The 13532-nt window shown below is 42.9% G+C and overlaps 1 protein-coding gene across 2 annotated transcripts in view; it reads right to left on the bottom strand.

Moving 5' to 3' along the window:
- Window positions 1–786: 786 nt before the first annotated feature.
- The window catches only part of slc9a7 (solute carrier family 9 member 7), a 50553-nt gene continuing 37807 nt past the window's right edge, over window positions 787–13532 (bottom strand). For both annotated transcript variants that reach the window (XM_080770677.1, XM_080770678.1), the window contains 3 exons: window positions 12652–12734; window positions 8825–8930; window positions 787–3213 (listed from right to left, as the gene is read on the bottom strand). In XM_080770677.1, coding sequence (XP_080626803.1) covers window positions 2959–3213; window positions 8825–8930; window positions 12652–12734 — 444 coding nt within the window. In that variant the 3' untranslated portion in view covers window positions 787–2958. The remainder of the gene's footprint in view (window positions 3214–8824; window positions 8931–12651; window positions 12735–13532) is intronic.

Here is a 13532-nt window from a genome sequence, read left to right as displayed (position 1 = left end):
TAAAGCATGGGCGAACAACTTTGGTTTTGGTTCCATATATCGTGTTTGATTATGCAGATTTTTTGATTAAGCAGGAACAACATTTAGACAATGCCCGATTTACACTTTCGTTCCATGTTGTACACCGAAATCAGCCGATCTACAAGCTCACAACATGCAACAATGCGCTGTGAGCTTGTAGATCGGCTAATTTCGGTGTGAAACCAAGTATAAATCACTCTAAATACAGCATGTAGTAATTCAGAAAAATTGTTAATCTTGGGAGCTGCTGCTGCATACCGTTTGTTTTCTTTTGTGTTTTTAGAAGCAGTATGTTAATTGCCATTTGTGCCATTAGGTAGATCACATGTTCCCCTAACTATATTACAGAAGAAAAAATTTACAGGGTTATATAATTGTATCCAGGCTATGGGGAAGTTGCTTGAGTCGTGCAATTTGTATGCAGTGACTGGGGATGTTAAGAGAAACATTGCAAGGACACTTTCATTTCCCCATGTTTGCTTAGTCAGAAGAACATATAAACATTACAAAAATAATAATGAATTCACCTTTTCCCTGAACCTTTAAAAGACAGATGTACTAAAAGACAAACATTATGACATGTACCGTTTACTTAAAAGTGGCAATGACAATTGTGGCTACACAATTAGCCATAGTAAGCATAAAACAATTGACATGGTTCTGTTTTACACTTGCTTTTAACTAGGTTGTGAAAGTTTCTCAAAGTGGGATTACTTTTCTCAGAGGTGCAAAAACCTTTAAAAAAAAAGAAAAAAAGTGCAAATGTAGAAGACTCCCCAAATCAGTTATATTTTAAGCACTAGCAAATACAACAGTACACAGGATATATACATTGATTTGGTGTACACAGGATATAGACATTGATTTGGTAATTTGCCAATTGCTTATAACTGAGACAGATTCAACAAGCCCTGTACTGTGTCTACCTACTATGCAATTCACCCAACAAATGGAACTTAAAACATCTGTACTATAGCTGTTGCTAGCTACAACAGGCAGGGAAGCACGTCTGAATTCCCATAAGATGTTAGAAGTCAGTTTTTATTCAATGTGGAGTTTTAATCATGAGCTTAGGTGAAACGATATATGTGCCGTTTACACGCAAGGCCCTCAGTGCAGTCCAACTGGTGAAAGCATGTGGTCATGTGAACTGCTTTCAGGCTCAATGCATGCATTCATCTGTTAAATATACTTTCAGAGTGGGGTATTGCACTAGTGGACTGGGTTTCAAATTCACATTCAACCATATAGACTTTTAATTGAATGGTTTAGTGGCCTTTAATTTGAAATGTATCTATGCACCTCTCATGAATTCAGACGTACATAAATTTGGCAGTTTAAAATAAATCTGAATTGCCTTTAAATGGTCACAGCACTGGACAACAACAGGCTGAGAGCTATGCCAATTTTGTCATCAGCACAGGTGGCCAACTGGCCATGTCACATTATTGCGTGATAAGGTTAGTTTCATAGCATAAATCAAAGACATGCAATAAAGGTTAGAGACGTCCCGTAACATGAACATTATTTGTAATTGTAGAGATGAACACAGGCAATTCTAAAATATTACTAAAACAAAAGTGTGCATTGTATTTACATGCTTGCATTCTTTAACCCACATTCATTCATTACAGCTTGTGATGGTAATTAGATGACCAAACATTCACCATCCACCCCCTTCCCTCTTCACGCCTACAGATTCTCCACTACACACATGCTTTTGTTTGAATGCAACAGAGTCTTCAGCACATCCACCCAGCCTTGGTCAGCCTGCTTCCTCAAGGCTCGGTACAAGGTGACTAATTCATGGTCTTCACACATACCATGTGTATGGACTGGAGCCTGGCCCATATATTGGCCATTATTTTACTTTTTTTTTTAATGACATCCGTATCTGCAAAAAATGCAGCCAATGTGCCCAGATTTGTACCCACTTTCAGTCCTGGACTTAACATTTTTCTTCAATTTATTTCAATTTGATGTTCCCAAATTCAAAAATGTTCAAATTCTTTTCAAGATTCTGTACTAAAATTCGGTGGTGTAGGACTCTCCAAAATCAGCATTGGACGGAAAAATCTGATATCAGTCAGGCTCTAGTTTGAAGGTTCTTATACGGGGGTAAGATTTGCGAGGGCTTTCTAATGAGCTTGAAAATGAATAGCCAGCAAGGAGACCTCACCGTGTCACCTCAGCAGTCACCCCATGACAGAATCATCACACACTGTGACAAGCACACTGAACCGCACATAGTCTCACATTGCACTTCTTTTGGACAATTTGAGCACACAAAATATGGCATATTCAAAAGTGCAGCGATTGCATGTCCCGTGAAAGGTAGATTGTCACTAAATCCTGCATAACGACTCACCCTCCCGTTTATATAAAGAGGAAGGAGAAAAAAGTAAACAAACATCGGTAAAATCACAGTATAACAGCATGGAGTCTTACGCCTGATTTGTACTTTGTTCGCACGCTGTGTCACGTTCCAAAAATAGGCAATCTACAAGCTCACATGAGCTTGTAGACCGGCTATTTTGAGTGAGCGACACCGAAGCGCAACTTAAGTTTAAATCCCCTTTCCCCCTTCTTGGAGGGGGCTGTAGGCGACGCATGTCTCCTGGAACCTCCGATCCAGCTCCAAGGGTGATGGTCATGAAATGCTTCTTCTGCTTCTCGGGCCCCAAAAGCACAGAGTCGACCCTCCAGCGCTCGTCCGGTCCCCTCCCGTCTCGTCTCGTCCCCGTATCCGCTCTCAACGAAAGGACCATACTCTCTGCCCGCAGGAGTGAGGTGTGCCCAGGGTCCAAGGCGAGGAGGCGGTTTGTTTCGGTTCGGATCTGGGGAGTTAGTGAAGGCAATGGCGCATGAGTGAGGGGGGGAGATAAGGGTGGGGGTGTACTGGGCTGGGGGGGGGGGGGGGGGGGGGTTGTTTCATGGTCAGATGTGGTCCTCAATGGGGAAGACGAGGCGCGTGCCGCGGCTTAGCAGATCCTGTTCGCGGGAGTCAAGCTCACGCTCCAGCGCCTCCTCCGAGGTGCTGGCGCTCCTCTTCCCATTGGTGTTCCAGGCCGAGCCCCCTCTGGCTGCGTCAGCCCCGTTGGCTGTGATGGCCGTATCACCGTACGTCAGTGTCAGGTCGGCGTCGCTGAGGATCAAGTCAGAGTCGTCGTGGTCCTGCAACTGCTCGTGGTTCTGAAATGCACATGACAATGGCTTATATTTCAGCAAATGAACTTTGCATTATCTTGGAGTCTTGAGGACTCGAGATGCAGCCTTCAGGTCAGGGGACTCGGTAGCCCTGAACATGGCTAGGAACGACCTGTCTCGGGGAATCAAGAAAGCGAAGAAACAGCACTCCAGGAGGATACATAACAACTTCACTGAAACCAGAGACACACGTCGCTTGTGGCAGGGGATCCAAGCCATCACAGGCTATAAACCGCCCCCACAGGTCTGTGACAGTGACCCCTCCCTCCCAAACCAGCTGAATGACTTCTATGCACGATTTGAGGCCACAAACACCCCCCCTGCCCAGAAAGCCGTGCCACAGTCTGGTGAACAGGTTCTGTGTCTCACCCCTACCAGTGTGAGGAGAGTCTTTTTTTGTTATCAATTGTTTTTTATTAAAGACAAAAAATCACAATAAACATGTTAACATCATGAATGAAATAAAATAAGAAAACAAAACATATTAAAACACATAACAGCAAAAGAAAGGATCACAAAAACAAACAGACAATCCCACCCACCCCTCCCCCCGGGACCAAAGATGTCATAAAATGTCAGGACTCCTACCACTGTGCAATAGGGAAAAATAAATAAATAACAATGACTATTCAAAACCAATGCAAGACAAGCACAGTAAAACATTACAAAGACATCCCTTTTGGTCCCGTTCAGTGTGAGGAGAGTCTTGTCACAGATTAACCCCGGAAAGGCTGCAGGGCCGGACAACATATCTGGGCGGGTACTCAGAGACTGCGCGGAACAGTTGAAGGATGTCCTTACAGACATTTTTAACACATCCCTGCGTCAGGCTGTTGTCCCAAAATGCCTCAAATCTGCCACCATCATTCCAGTCCCAAAAAAGTGCCCCGTGTCTTGCCTAAATGACTATCGCCCCATAGCACTGACACCCATCATTATGAAGTGCTTTGAGAGGCTGGTCTTGGAGAACATCAAAAGAGCCCTGCCCCCCAACATGGACCCCCATCAGTATGCATACCGGGCCAACAGGTCCACTGACGATGCTGTGTCTACTGCCCTGCACTTGGCCCTTACACACCTGGACAAGAGATACACATACGTCAGAATGCTGTTCATTGACTTCAGCTCCGCTTTTAACACAATCATCCCCCAGCAGCTGATAGGGAAGCTGAGCACACTGGGTCTCAACACGCCTCTCTGTAACTGGATTCTGGACTTCCTCACCTGCAGGCCGCAGTCAGTCAGAATAGGAGGACATAGCTCCAGCACCATCACACTGAGTACCGGCTCCCCCCAGGGCTGTGTGCTCAGTCCACTCCTGTTCACCTTATTGACCCGTGACTGTTCTGCCAGGTCCAGCTCCAACCAGTTCATTAAATTCGCTGACGACACGACAGTGGTGGGTCTAGTCACGAACGGCGATGAGACACAGTACAGAGAGGAGGTGGAGAAACTGGCCATTTGGTGCAATGACAACAACCTGTCCCTAAATGTGGACAAGACCAAGGAGATGGTCATTAGAGGCCCCACTGTGCTCACCCCACTTACCATCAACGGTGCTGCTGTGGAAAGGGTCAAAAGTACCAAGTTTCTAGGGGTGCACATTGCTGACGACCTAAAGTGGTCCACTAACACCTCAGCCATCACGAAGAAAGCCCAGAAACGCCTGTATTTCTTGCGGAGTCTGAAGAAAGTGAACTCCCCCCCCTCTATCACGACATCCTTCTACAGAGGAACCATCGAGAGCGTCCTGACGTACTGCATCACAGCCTGGTATGGGAACTGCACAGATGCCGACCGCAAGTCCCTACAGAGGATAGTGAGAGCAGCGGAGAAGATCACAGGTGTCCCCCTCCCCCCCATAGCTGACATATACACAGACCGTTGTGTCAGGAAGGCCATGAACATTATGACCGACCCCTCCCACCATCTCCTTGAACTGAGAACTCCTGCCATCTGGTAGGAGGTTCAAGAGCCTAGGAGGAAGCACCAGCAGGCTGTCCAACAGTTTCTTCCCCCAAACCATCAGGACTCTGAACACTCGCCACATATTGCCCCCAAGGATAGGATGAATAGCACTTTACACACATGCACTTTGAATGCATCAGCACTTTTTTCCTGCCAATGTTGTCTGCTCCTTTTATCTTCTTAATGTTTTTTTAACAAGGCCTTGCCTCTTTTTAATGTGTCTATTGTTTTTAAATGTGAAGCACCATGAGCCATGGAGAACGGTATTTTGCTCCCCTGTATGCCCAGTGTATATTTGTGGAAGTAACAATAAATCTGATTGATTGATTGATTGAGTCCCCATCAATGATGTCATTGGTAGAGACAGGTTCCTGAACTATCCATACTAGTGCAGTTCTGAGACAGAGTGAGCAGACAGAAATTGTGTATCCTATGTCTTATAATGACCATGAGTGAGGAGCGATTATATGAAGAAAAGGTTCAAAATGGGGAAAAAGTGCTCCTTTAATGCCAATTCGTGAAGTCTTGAATGGGTAGTGGCTGTCAAATATTTGTATGTGAAGAACCCCCAAATTAATATGTATTTGGAACCCCATCTGAAAATATTTTGTGCCAGGGACAAGATTAAAAAAATAGTCATTTTTTCAAGATCTTTGTTTTGATGCTTTAACAACTAATTGGTTGGGGATCCCCTGGAACCCCCTCAAGGACCCCTGGGGGTCCCTGGACCCACTTTGAGGACCACTGCCTTAGGGTTCACCCGCTATTGGTTTACAGAAATAAGAGGGAAAGTGGGAGACTTCTGTTTAAGTGTAGCAGGGATGAGAGTGAAACATACAGTATGACGATGCGCTATTAAGACTGATTAGCACTGCAAAGCTGCAGTCAACATGCATACATTCAAACATAATGACCCATGCAGAAGCATGACTACAATCACCCCGAGATTTAAAAGATACTCAAGTATTTGGACATGGGATAAACAGTTTGACGGCCGAACAGGCTTTCACAGTGGGGGAATCGATAGTACTATAGGCAGCTTGTGTCCTCAGGGAAATAGATGAGTTGACTGGATGGGTTTGTGCTAGGTCAACAGCAGGATTATTACTCTGATGAACAGATCACATGGATTAATCCTGATTACATAACCCAGCCACCCCAACATGTCTCCCAAAGAAAAAAACTGTAAATTCTACATAAATCCATCAGGCCCTGTAATGAGATGAAAAGGCAATGTTTATTTTTTTCCTATGATAATGGACGCGGAAACTGAAACATTTTAAGCAAAGCATGGGAATTATTCATGAAGTTGCCTTTATTAAGAATCTCTCTGAACTAATTCTGGTCGAGACAAATGTTGCGACAAAAAAATTATTCATCACCGTCCACAAATTTCAATCTCTCCCATTCTCGCAAGTCTCTCCAATTGGTGACACAGAACATTGGATTGTCCCGATTACATAAACAATCGACTAAATTAGTGGCTTTCCCGGATAACACTATGTTTGGGGCGCCCGCTGGCCTAGTGGTCCAAGCGCATGCCACATAATATAGGCTCTGGCCTGACAAGACAACGCGTTGCGTGTTCGAGTCTCGTTCATGACAACCTTTGCTGCATGTCTCTCCACTTCTCTTCCTCCCACTTTCCTTTCTGTCTTCACTAATAACTATCAATAAAGGTAAAAAGCCTGAAACAAATCTCTACAAAAAAAAAAAAACACTCCTATGTTGATAGTCAAATAGTGGCACACACAATTGCAGTGACAGATGACCACAAAATGCGCCCAGAAAACATTTGGTGAGACAGATACAGGGTAGGTAGAGTCAACTCAGTGTTTCCGAGTTTCAAACGAGAACCCATATGTGACCTTCCAGTCAATGGTTGTTTTCTGTGTCAAAGACTTTAGGACATAACTTTCTTTTTATCATTGCAGTGAGGTTGAATGAGTCTTTTGTACTACAAGATGGTCATTCATTCATCAGCAGACCCCAGACTTCTGTTACAATTCTACTGACTGAAATTGTGATATTAAAGAGCATTTTGTTGTCGTCGGGCAGAAACCTTGCATCTCCATGAATGCCCTACTCTGCCGTACAATAGTGTCACACAAAAGTAGTGACACAGCTGTCAGCTTGTAGAGCTGCTTCTCTATATTTAAAACATTTCGAAACGATTTGTGAAATTGGTCTGTCAGTGGGTTTTAGAAATATTTAACCAATGAAAGTATTAACATAAATTGACTAAATAATAACTACATTGGATCCATTAAAACACAGGTTCCCATTTCCTGAAAAGCAACGTTTTTTGACATACAAGGTTTCCACCGGACAGCGACGATTTGCAATTATGTAGAAGAGGGCTTGAGGCTGAAACCACTTCCAGGGAAAAAAACTTAATTATGTGTCATACAATACAATGTACTGTTATAGTAAAAGAAAAAGAGGCAATATTCTCGTAAATTCCCACTATCTTGATCTAACCTCAGCTGTACTGTAGCTTGGATAAACATACAATGTGACCAATCATTCATTACTTGTGATTCAAAATTAATCTCTGTGTCGTCAGCTGAGGCAAAACATTTTCTCTGCGGTTTGTTGCGTCGCTAAACTAGGGCAATGCAATTCTACCTTTCTCTACTTTTGTTCCATTTTGTCTGTGGCTTCCTCTGTATGAACACGCACTTCTTGGCAGCCAGGTCGGTCAAAGGCCATTCTCTACATGAAATTATTTGAGACTGGGGGAAAATGTACAGTAACTAGCTCAGGAGGACAGGGTGTGTATTACTATAATTGTGAGCTCCAAATGTCCCCACCAATATGATCAAAATTTGAGAAACACAGACATCGTTAGGTCAATTATTGTCCTGGTCCTCACTAGAGAAACGGTTGTTTGATGTAAAAAAAAAAGAAACACCCGTCTGAAGTGAGGGGCGTCTAATCAATTATTGACCTTATACCAACCTTGAAACATACCGTAGTTACGTCACCAAGAATAGTGGTCCCATATTGGCCAAGGGTTTCCACTGACATACCATCACACATAAAGACAGCCGATTTGCTCAGATGCGTAATTTATATGATGTATATTCTCCATTCATTGTCAATGGCATTTAATGTTTGTGTTAAGACATAATCTAATTCTAAACTATAGCTGTTTATAGGAGGGGCTAGCACTCCTCAAAAAAAAAAAAAAGATTTGTTGAGTTTAAGCTTACAATTATGGAAAGATTCTGGTTGGATTTAGGATTAGGATGGGGCATTTAACGGTTAGGTTCAGAGGTTAGGGTTGGAGTTACGGTTGACTTATTATTAGTTGCGTGCCAAAGCCATGCATCAAAAAGAACATATCTACAAGCTCACAACGCATCACAGCGTTGTGAGCTTGTTACTTTTGACTTAAAAAAAGAATCACACTCATGTAAAGTGAAGGGCGCTCTTATCACACATTCAAATCACACATTCCTGTGTTACAAACACTCAAAGCTGTGCACCCTCAAAAATAGGAATAATTTGTAAAAAATGGCATTCATAAAAGCTACTGTATATATTCGTTCACAAATAATAGCAATACTAGTAATAGTGTGTGTGTGTGTGTGTGTGTGTGTGTGTGTGTGTTTCCAGTACTGACCTCATAGGCCTGGGGGCTGGTCAGACAACGGGCCAGTGCTCCACAGCAGGTAGGCAGGGTGGTGGTGAGGGGTGGGCCGCTGTGCGTCAGGATGGGCTTCATGTAGCTTGGTGAGTGGTGAGTGTTAAGGAGACTAAGCCCCCATTAATGTACAGTGTACTCAAACAATGGGAAAGACATGAAGGAAATAATAGTACATTTATTTAATTGACCATTGTTGTTCATAAAACAGAGGGACATGAGCGAGTTAGCCTATGACATGACCTGATTTAGCTGTATGCATACGAGAAGGAAACCACTAAAGCCACTAAATGTCATATTCATAATTAGTTGAACAACAAAAATGATGTAATTCCAACTGCGTTTAGAGTCGATACTTTTTCAGTTTGTCATTCAACAAAGCACAAATTAAAAGGGATGGTTCAGAAATGTGTAACTTAAAGCTGTATGAAATACTTGCCATATCTACCATATAATGCAACTTTCTTTGATAGAGAGGTCAAAGTTGAATGCAAGTTGCGTTAATATTTAAAAAATAGGTCAACCATACAAATTACACAAATTTTGTGGATTAATTAACTTTTAATGCGTGGCCCCAGTGCCCCCCATAAAATGACCGGAACTACATAATATTCACCAAAACCAGAGCAGAACTCCCACCACGGGACTCGGGCAATCAATTAATACAGTTGCAACCACTACATTAATGGCAAGTATTTCATACAACTTAAGTTAAAAAATTGTGAACTATCCCTTTAGGTCCTCTAACCTAAGGGCTAGGAGGTTTGCTTGGGGAAACACTATACATATACAGTACAGTATCATCATCACCCTTAGCTGGGAACTCACAAAAGCAAAAATGGGAGCTAAGCAGCACTACAAACTAATCTAAAAAAATGGTGGGCCCTATCTAATATAACATTGCTTAAGTTGGTCACGTGCCAAAAGCGGTGGACAGAAACTGGTCGACATTATGCGGTGGACATTGTTGCCCCAACAGGGGCAGAAACAAGGCGTTTTAACCAGGCTACTTACACACACTACAACTCGCTTACAATTCGCAAACCTGGCAACACTGCCCTGTGGTCATGCTGTTGTCAGAGGCCCGCCCCCGGCTCACACGTCACTACTCTCTCCGTCTCTCCGCTCGCAATCGGCCATCTTGCTTTTTATTTATATGGGCGAGTGGCAATTTAATGCAAATTAATTAATTATAGGTCCAGCAAGCAAATCATGATGGTCTGTAGGTCACAATAACATTCCGATTTTAGGTGTTGTGTTTTGTATGACATTTTGGCCAGTAGTTTTATATCTATCTCAGCTTTCGCCTGATAGCACACATGCTAACAGTGCTGACCACAACGTTAGCAGCATTTGATGACAGGTTGCCATAGCAACGTACAGTGTGCGCAGACCTAACGTGAGCTTCTGGGACAGAAACTTGCGTTTTCATGACAGCAGCAGCTGCTGCAGCCTCTGATAGCTACTGTGCTAAAGATGCTAAAGCAACACAAAAAAACATCCACACGCAAACCAAAACAAACCAGGGACCAGGGTTGCCACATATCGTGGATTTGAGAGTGAAACAAGCAACCAGGTCTATAAAAATGTTAATAGGCCAGTTCAAAGTAGGTAAATCAGAAATGTTCCGGAAATTAGTCTTAAAATAATCAATTATAGTGTTGACTGTCAAACTTTGTTGTCTAATGTTGTTTCAGAGCAGTGGAACTCAAACATTTCCATGTCAAGGACTACCAATAGATAAACAAGTCCAAAGTAGCTTATAATGATCAGACTTGGCAACACTGTCTCTAGGTTGAACGTTCTACTTTACAAGCTCACACATATGAAATATGTTTTTTTGAATCTTCAAACTGAGACATATTTTATGATAATACTGTTAGCACAGTCATCATACTCCAAGAGCATACAAATGGAACCAAATGGACCCTGATTTTCCCAGAGAGCAAATGGTATCAAATGGGGGTCTGTGGCCTAATGCATTTCAAACTGGGGGTTCTTGGTATTATATTCTCTGCATATCTTATCAACTTGGGGTGAATATTTCACCACAATACTTTACTGAATATTTCACAAGAATATAACACAAGAGTCAAATGTACGGTCAAATGTAATCACAATATAGGCTACAGATGTAAATATTTATGACACAGTAAAATGTCGAAAATTAGTGCTATCCCCCCCCCCCCCACACACACACACACACACACACACACACACACGACAGGCAAGGCTGTTGTTTGCATCGTTAGCAGGCAGCAGCTACCTTGGCACTGCTCTCTATGACTGTAGTTGTTTCACCATGTTTGCGTATTTATGAGAAATAAAAAACACTTTCTGTTATTATAATAATTTATAACCCATCCGTTACTACATGTGCAGGGCACACTACTGAGTTTAAAAACACAGCTGAAACATGAAGTAGAGTCTGTCACCTCCCGCAATTTCCTTCTTCCCATATTGCGCTGCAATGTAACTAGGATTCGCCGGCCAAAGGCCGGCGAAATTCTAGTTGTAAACAAGTGTAATGCTTTATGGTGTCGTCCACTCACTGTTAACAGTTTTTGTATTGAGTTGTACTTGAAATGTACTGTAATTCTGCAAACTGTTAATAAATCAATCAATCAATCTAAAAATGCAACTTTCATTTCCCCCCCAATTTATGTATTGAATTTGGCCTCAATACATTTCAGTCAGTAGGTCAATTATTAGGGGATAGCCTAATACAAATTACCAGGTTACTGGGACCATTGCATAGGAATTAAGGCAGTCTGTCAGAAGGTACATACGGTAACGGAACCACAGAAGCAGAAAAACTCAACACAAAGGCATAGAAGCAACTTTATCCCTTCACTCTTTTTGAGGCTGCCTGGGACGAAGTAAACCCAATCCACACCTTAGTGGATAAGCCACAGCCCACACCTCATCATGGAGAAAAGACCCCACGGTGAAACACAGCTGTGTTGAAAGCAGTACAGAGGAAGTGGGTGTAGACCGCAGGTTACAGTACATGTGACTTGCCCTTTGTGTCAACCAAAACACAGCTGGATTTAACATGTGCTATAGAGCCCAGAGGTTCTCAAACGTTTTCCATTTCAACCACTCCCAAATGTATCTGGCCACTGACCCCTAGCTGAAAATATTTTGTGCCAGGAGGGAGTCAGGACCCCAATACAAGATTTGTGTTAGAATGTTTCCGAAAACATTCCAAAATGTTCAAATGTCTTTCAAGATTTGTTTTAAGTTGTTCACATTTCTTTCAAGATATGTTTTGAAAATAGCAAATGTACAAGCTAAGAATAGGAAGCTTGAGAGTATGTTGGGCACCTGTGACGATATACTCAACACGAACAACACCCCCAAATATACTAGAGACTGGAAATAAACAATCAGCGTAAAACCAGGAAATGTTCTGCCCCGATCCTCAGAAAATCCTCCCTTGCTGACAATGGGAAACTGAGATTATCACACAGATGCATGGTGGTTTCTTGATACAAGAACTGGTTGCCTTGGTCCCATAAACGGTTCTCGAAGTGGGGTCCAGGGCCCCCCAGAGGTCCTTGTGGGGGATTGCAGGGGGTCCCCAGCTAAATTATTTACAGTTAGAAACCAAAAGGAGCATTACAAACTGTAACTCAGAGTGTACAAATGAAACCAAATGGACCTGTAAGGGACAAGGGTCCATTTGGTTCAATGTGTACACTCTCTAGCGTTATGGGTCTGTGGCTTAATGCATACCAAACTAAGGGACCAGCTTGGAATTGATAACATTTGACAACCCCAGAAACAAGCCAGAAGAAGGATACTTGTGATCGAAGGTGTACCACAACCTGAACAGCCAGGCACTCTCCTGCTTGGTTTTGCTTTGGCCCTCAGCCTGCGGCCCATCCTGAACAAACAAACACACGCAGACGTATTAAGTCATTATATTAATGTCAATTCAAACAGTTTGTCGACATCAAAACAGTGTTTGACCCAGATGGAAGCCAGAGGAAGCAAGCAGTGTTTTGCAGTACAATGACCGCTGTTGAGTTAAGGGACCACCCAGTGTCGCAGGCGTCACGGTTAACGACTTTCCGGCGGGTAAATATAACAGGGCAGGGAGGAATGATAAGACAAGGTGCTGGCAAGAGTAAAGCCCTCAACAAAGTCCTAAACAACAGTTATTAAGGCCTCTACAGTGGCTTATACCCCCCGCTCCCTTCCTCCCTGCAGCAGTGACACCTGAACCCAGCTTTAATTCGTAGTGGCTTTCAGTAAAGCAGCCAACTACAGTGGGCCATGGCAGCAGTTCCCAACCATTCCTTCGATCAGGGCCCATTTGAAAATCTCAAAAGCGTTCTTGAAGTTTTCACTTCAGTGCATGTTTTATTTTAATTATCAACTGATCGATTGTGATCCATCTGCCTTGGATGCATGGAACTAACGTTGCACAATACACACAAAAGTATATTTGACATGTTACATAATTATTGAAATACATTATTTAATCTTAGTGTTTGACCAAGTACTTGGTGGGCCACTTGCAATATCCTCACAGCCTGCAGGTTGGGGAATCAGTACACTGGGCCAAGGTTCACCAAGGCAAAAAGAGTGTCACACAGAACTCAGCAGGGTCAAGTGAACTGTACTCGACATGCAAACATAAAAACTCTTGAATGATGTGGATCTTGGGATTCGTGTGGGA

Source organism: Protomyctophum bolini, assembly GCF_963924005.1.
Source record: "Protomyctophum bolini genome assembly, chromosome: 8".
Taxonomy (NCBI): Eukaryota; Metazoa; Chordata; class Actinopteri; order Myctophiformes; family Myctophidae; genus Protomyctophum; species Protomyctophum bolini.
Note: the sequence above shows the minus strand (reverse complement) of the source record. Positions and strands in the feature narration are given on the sequence as shown.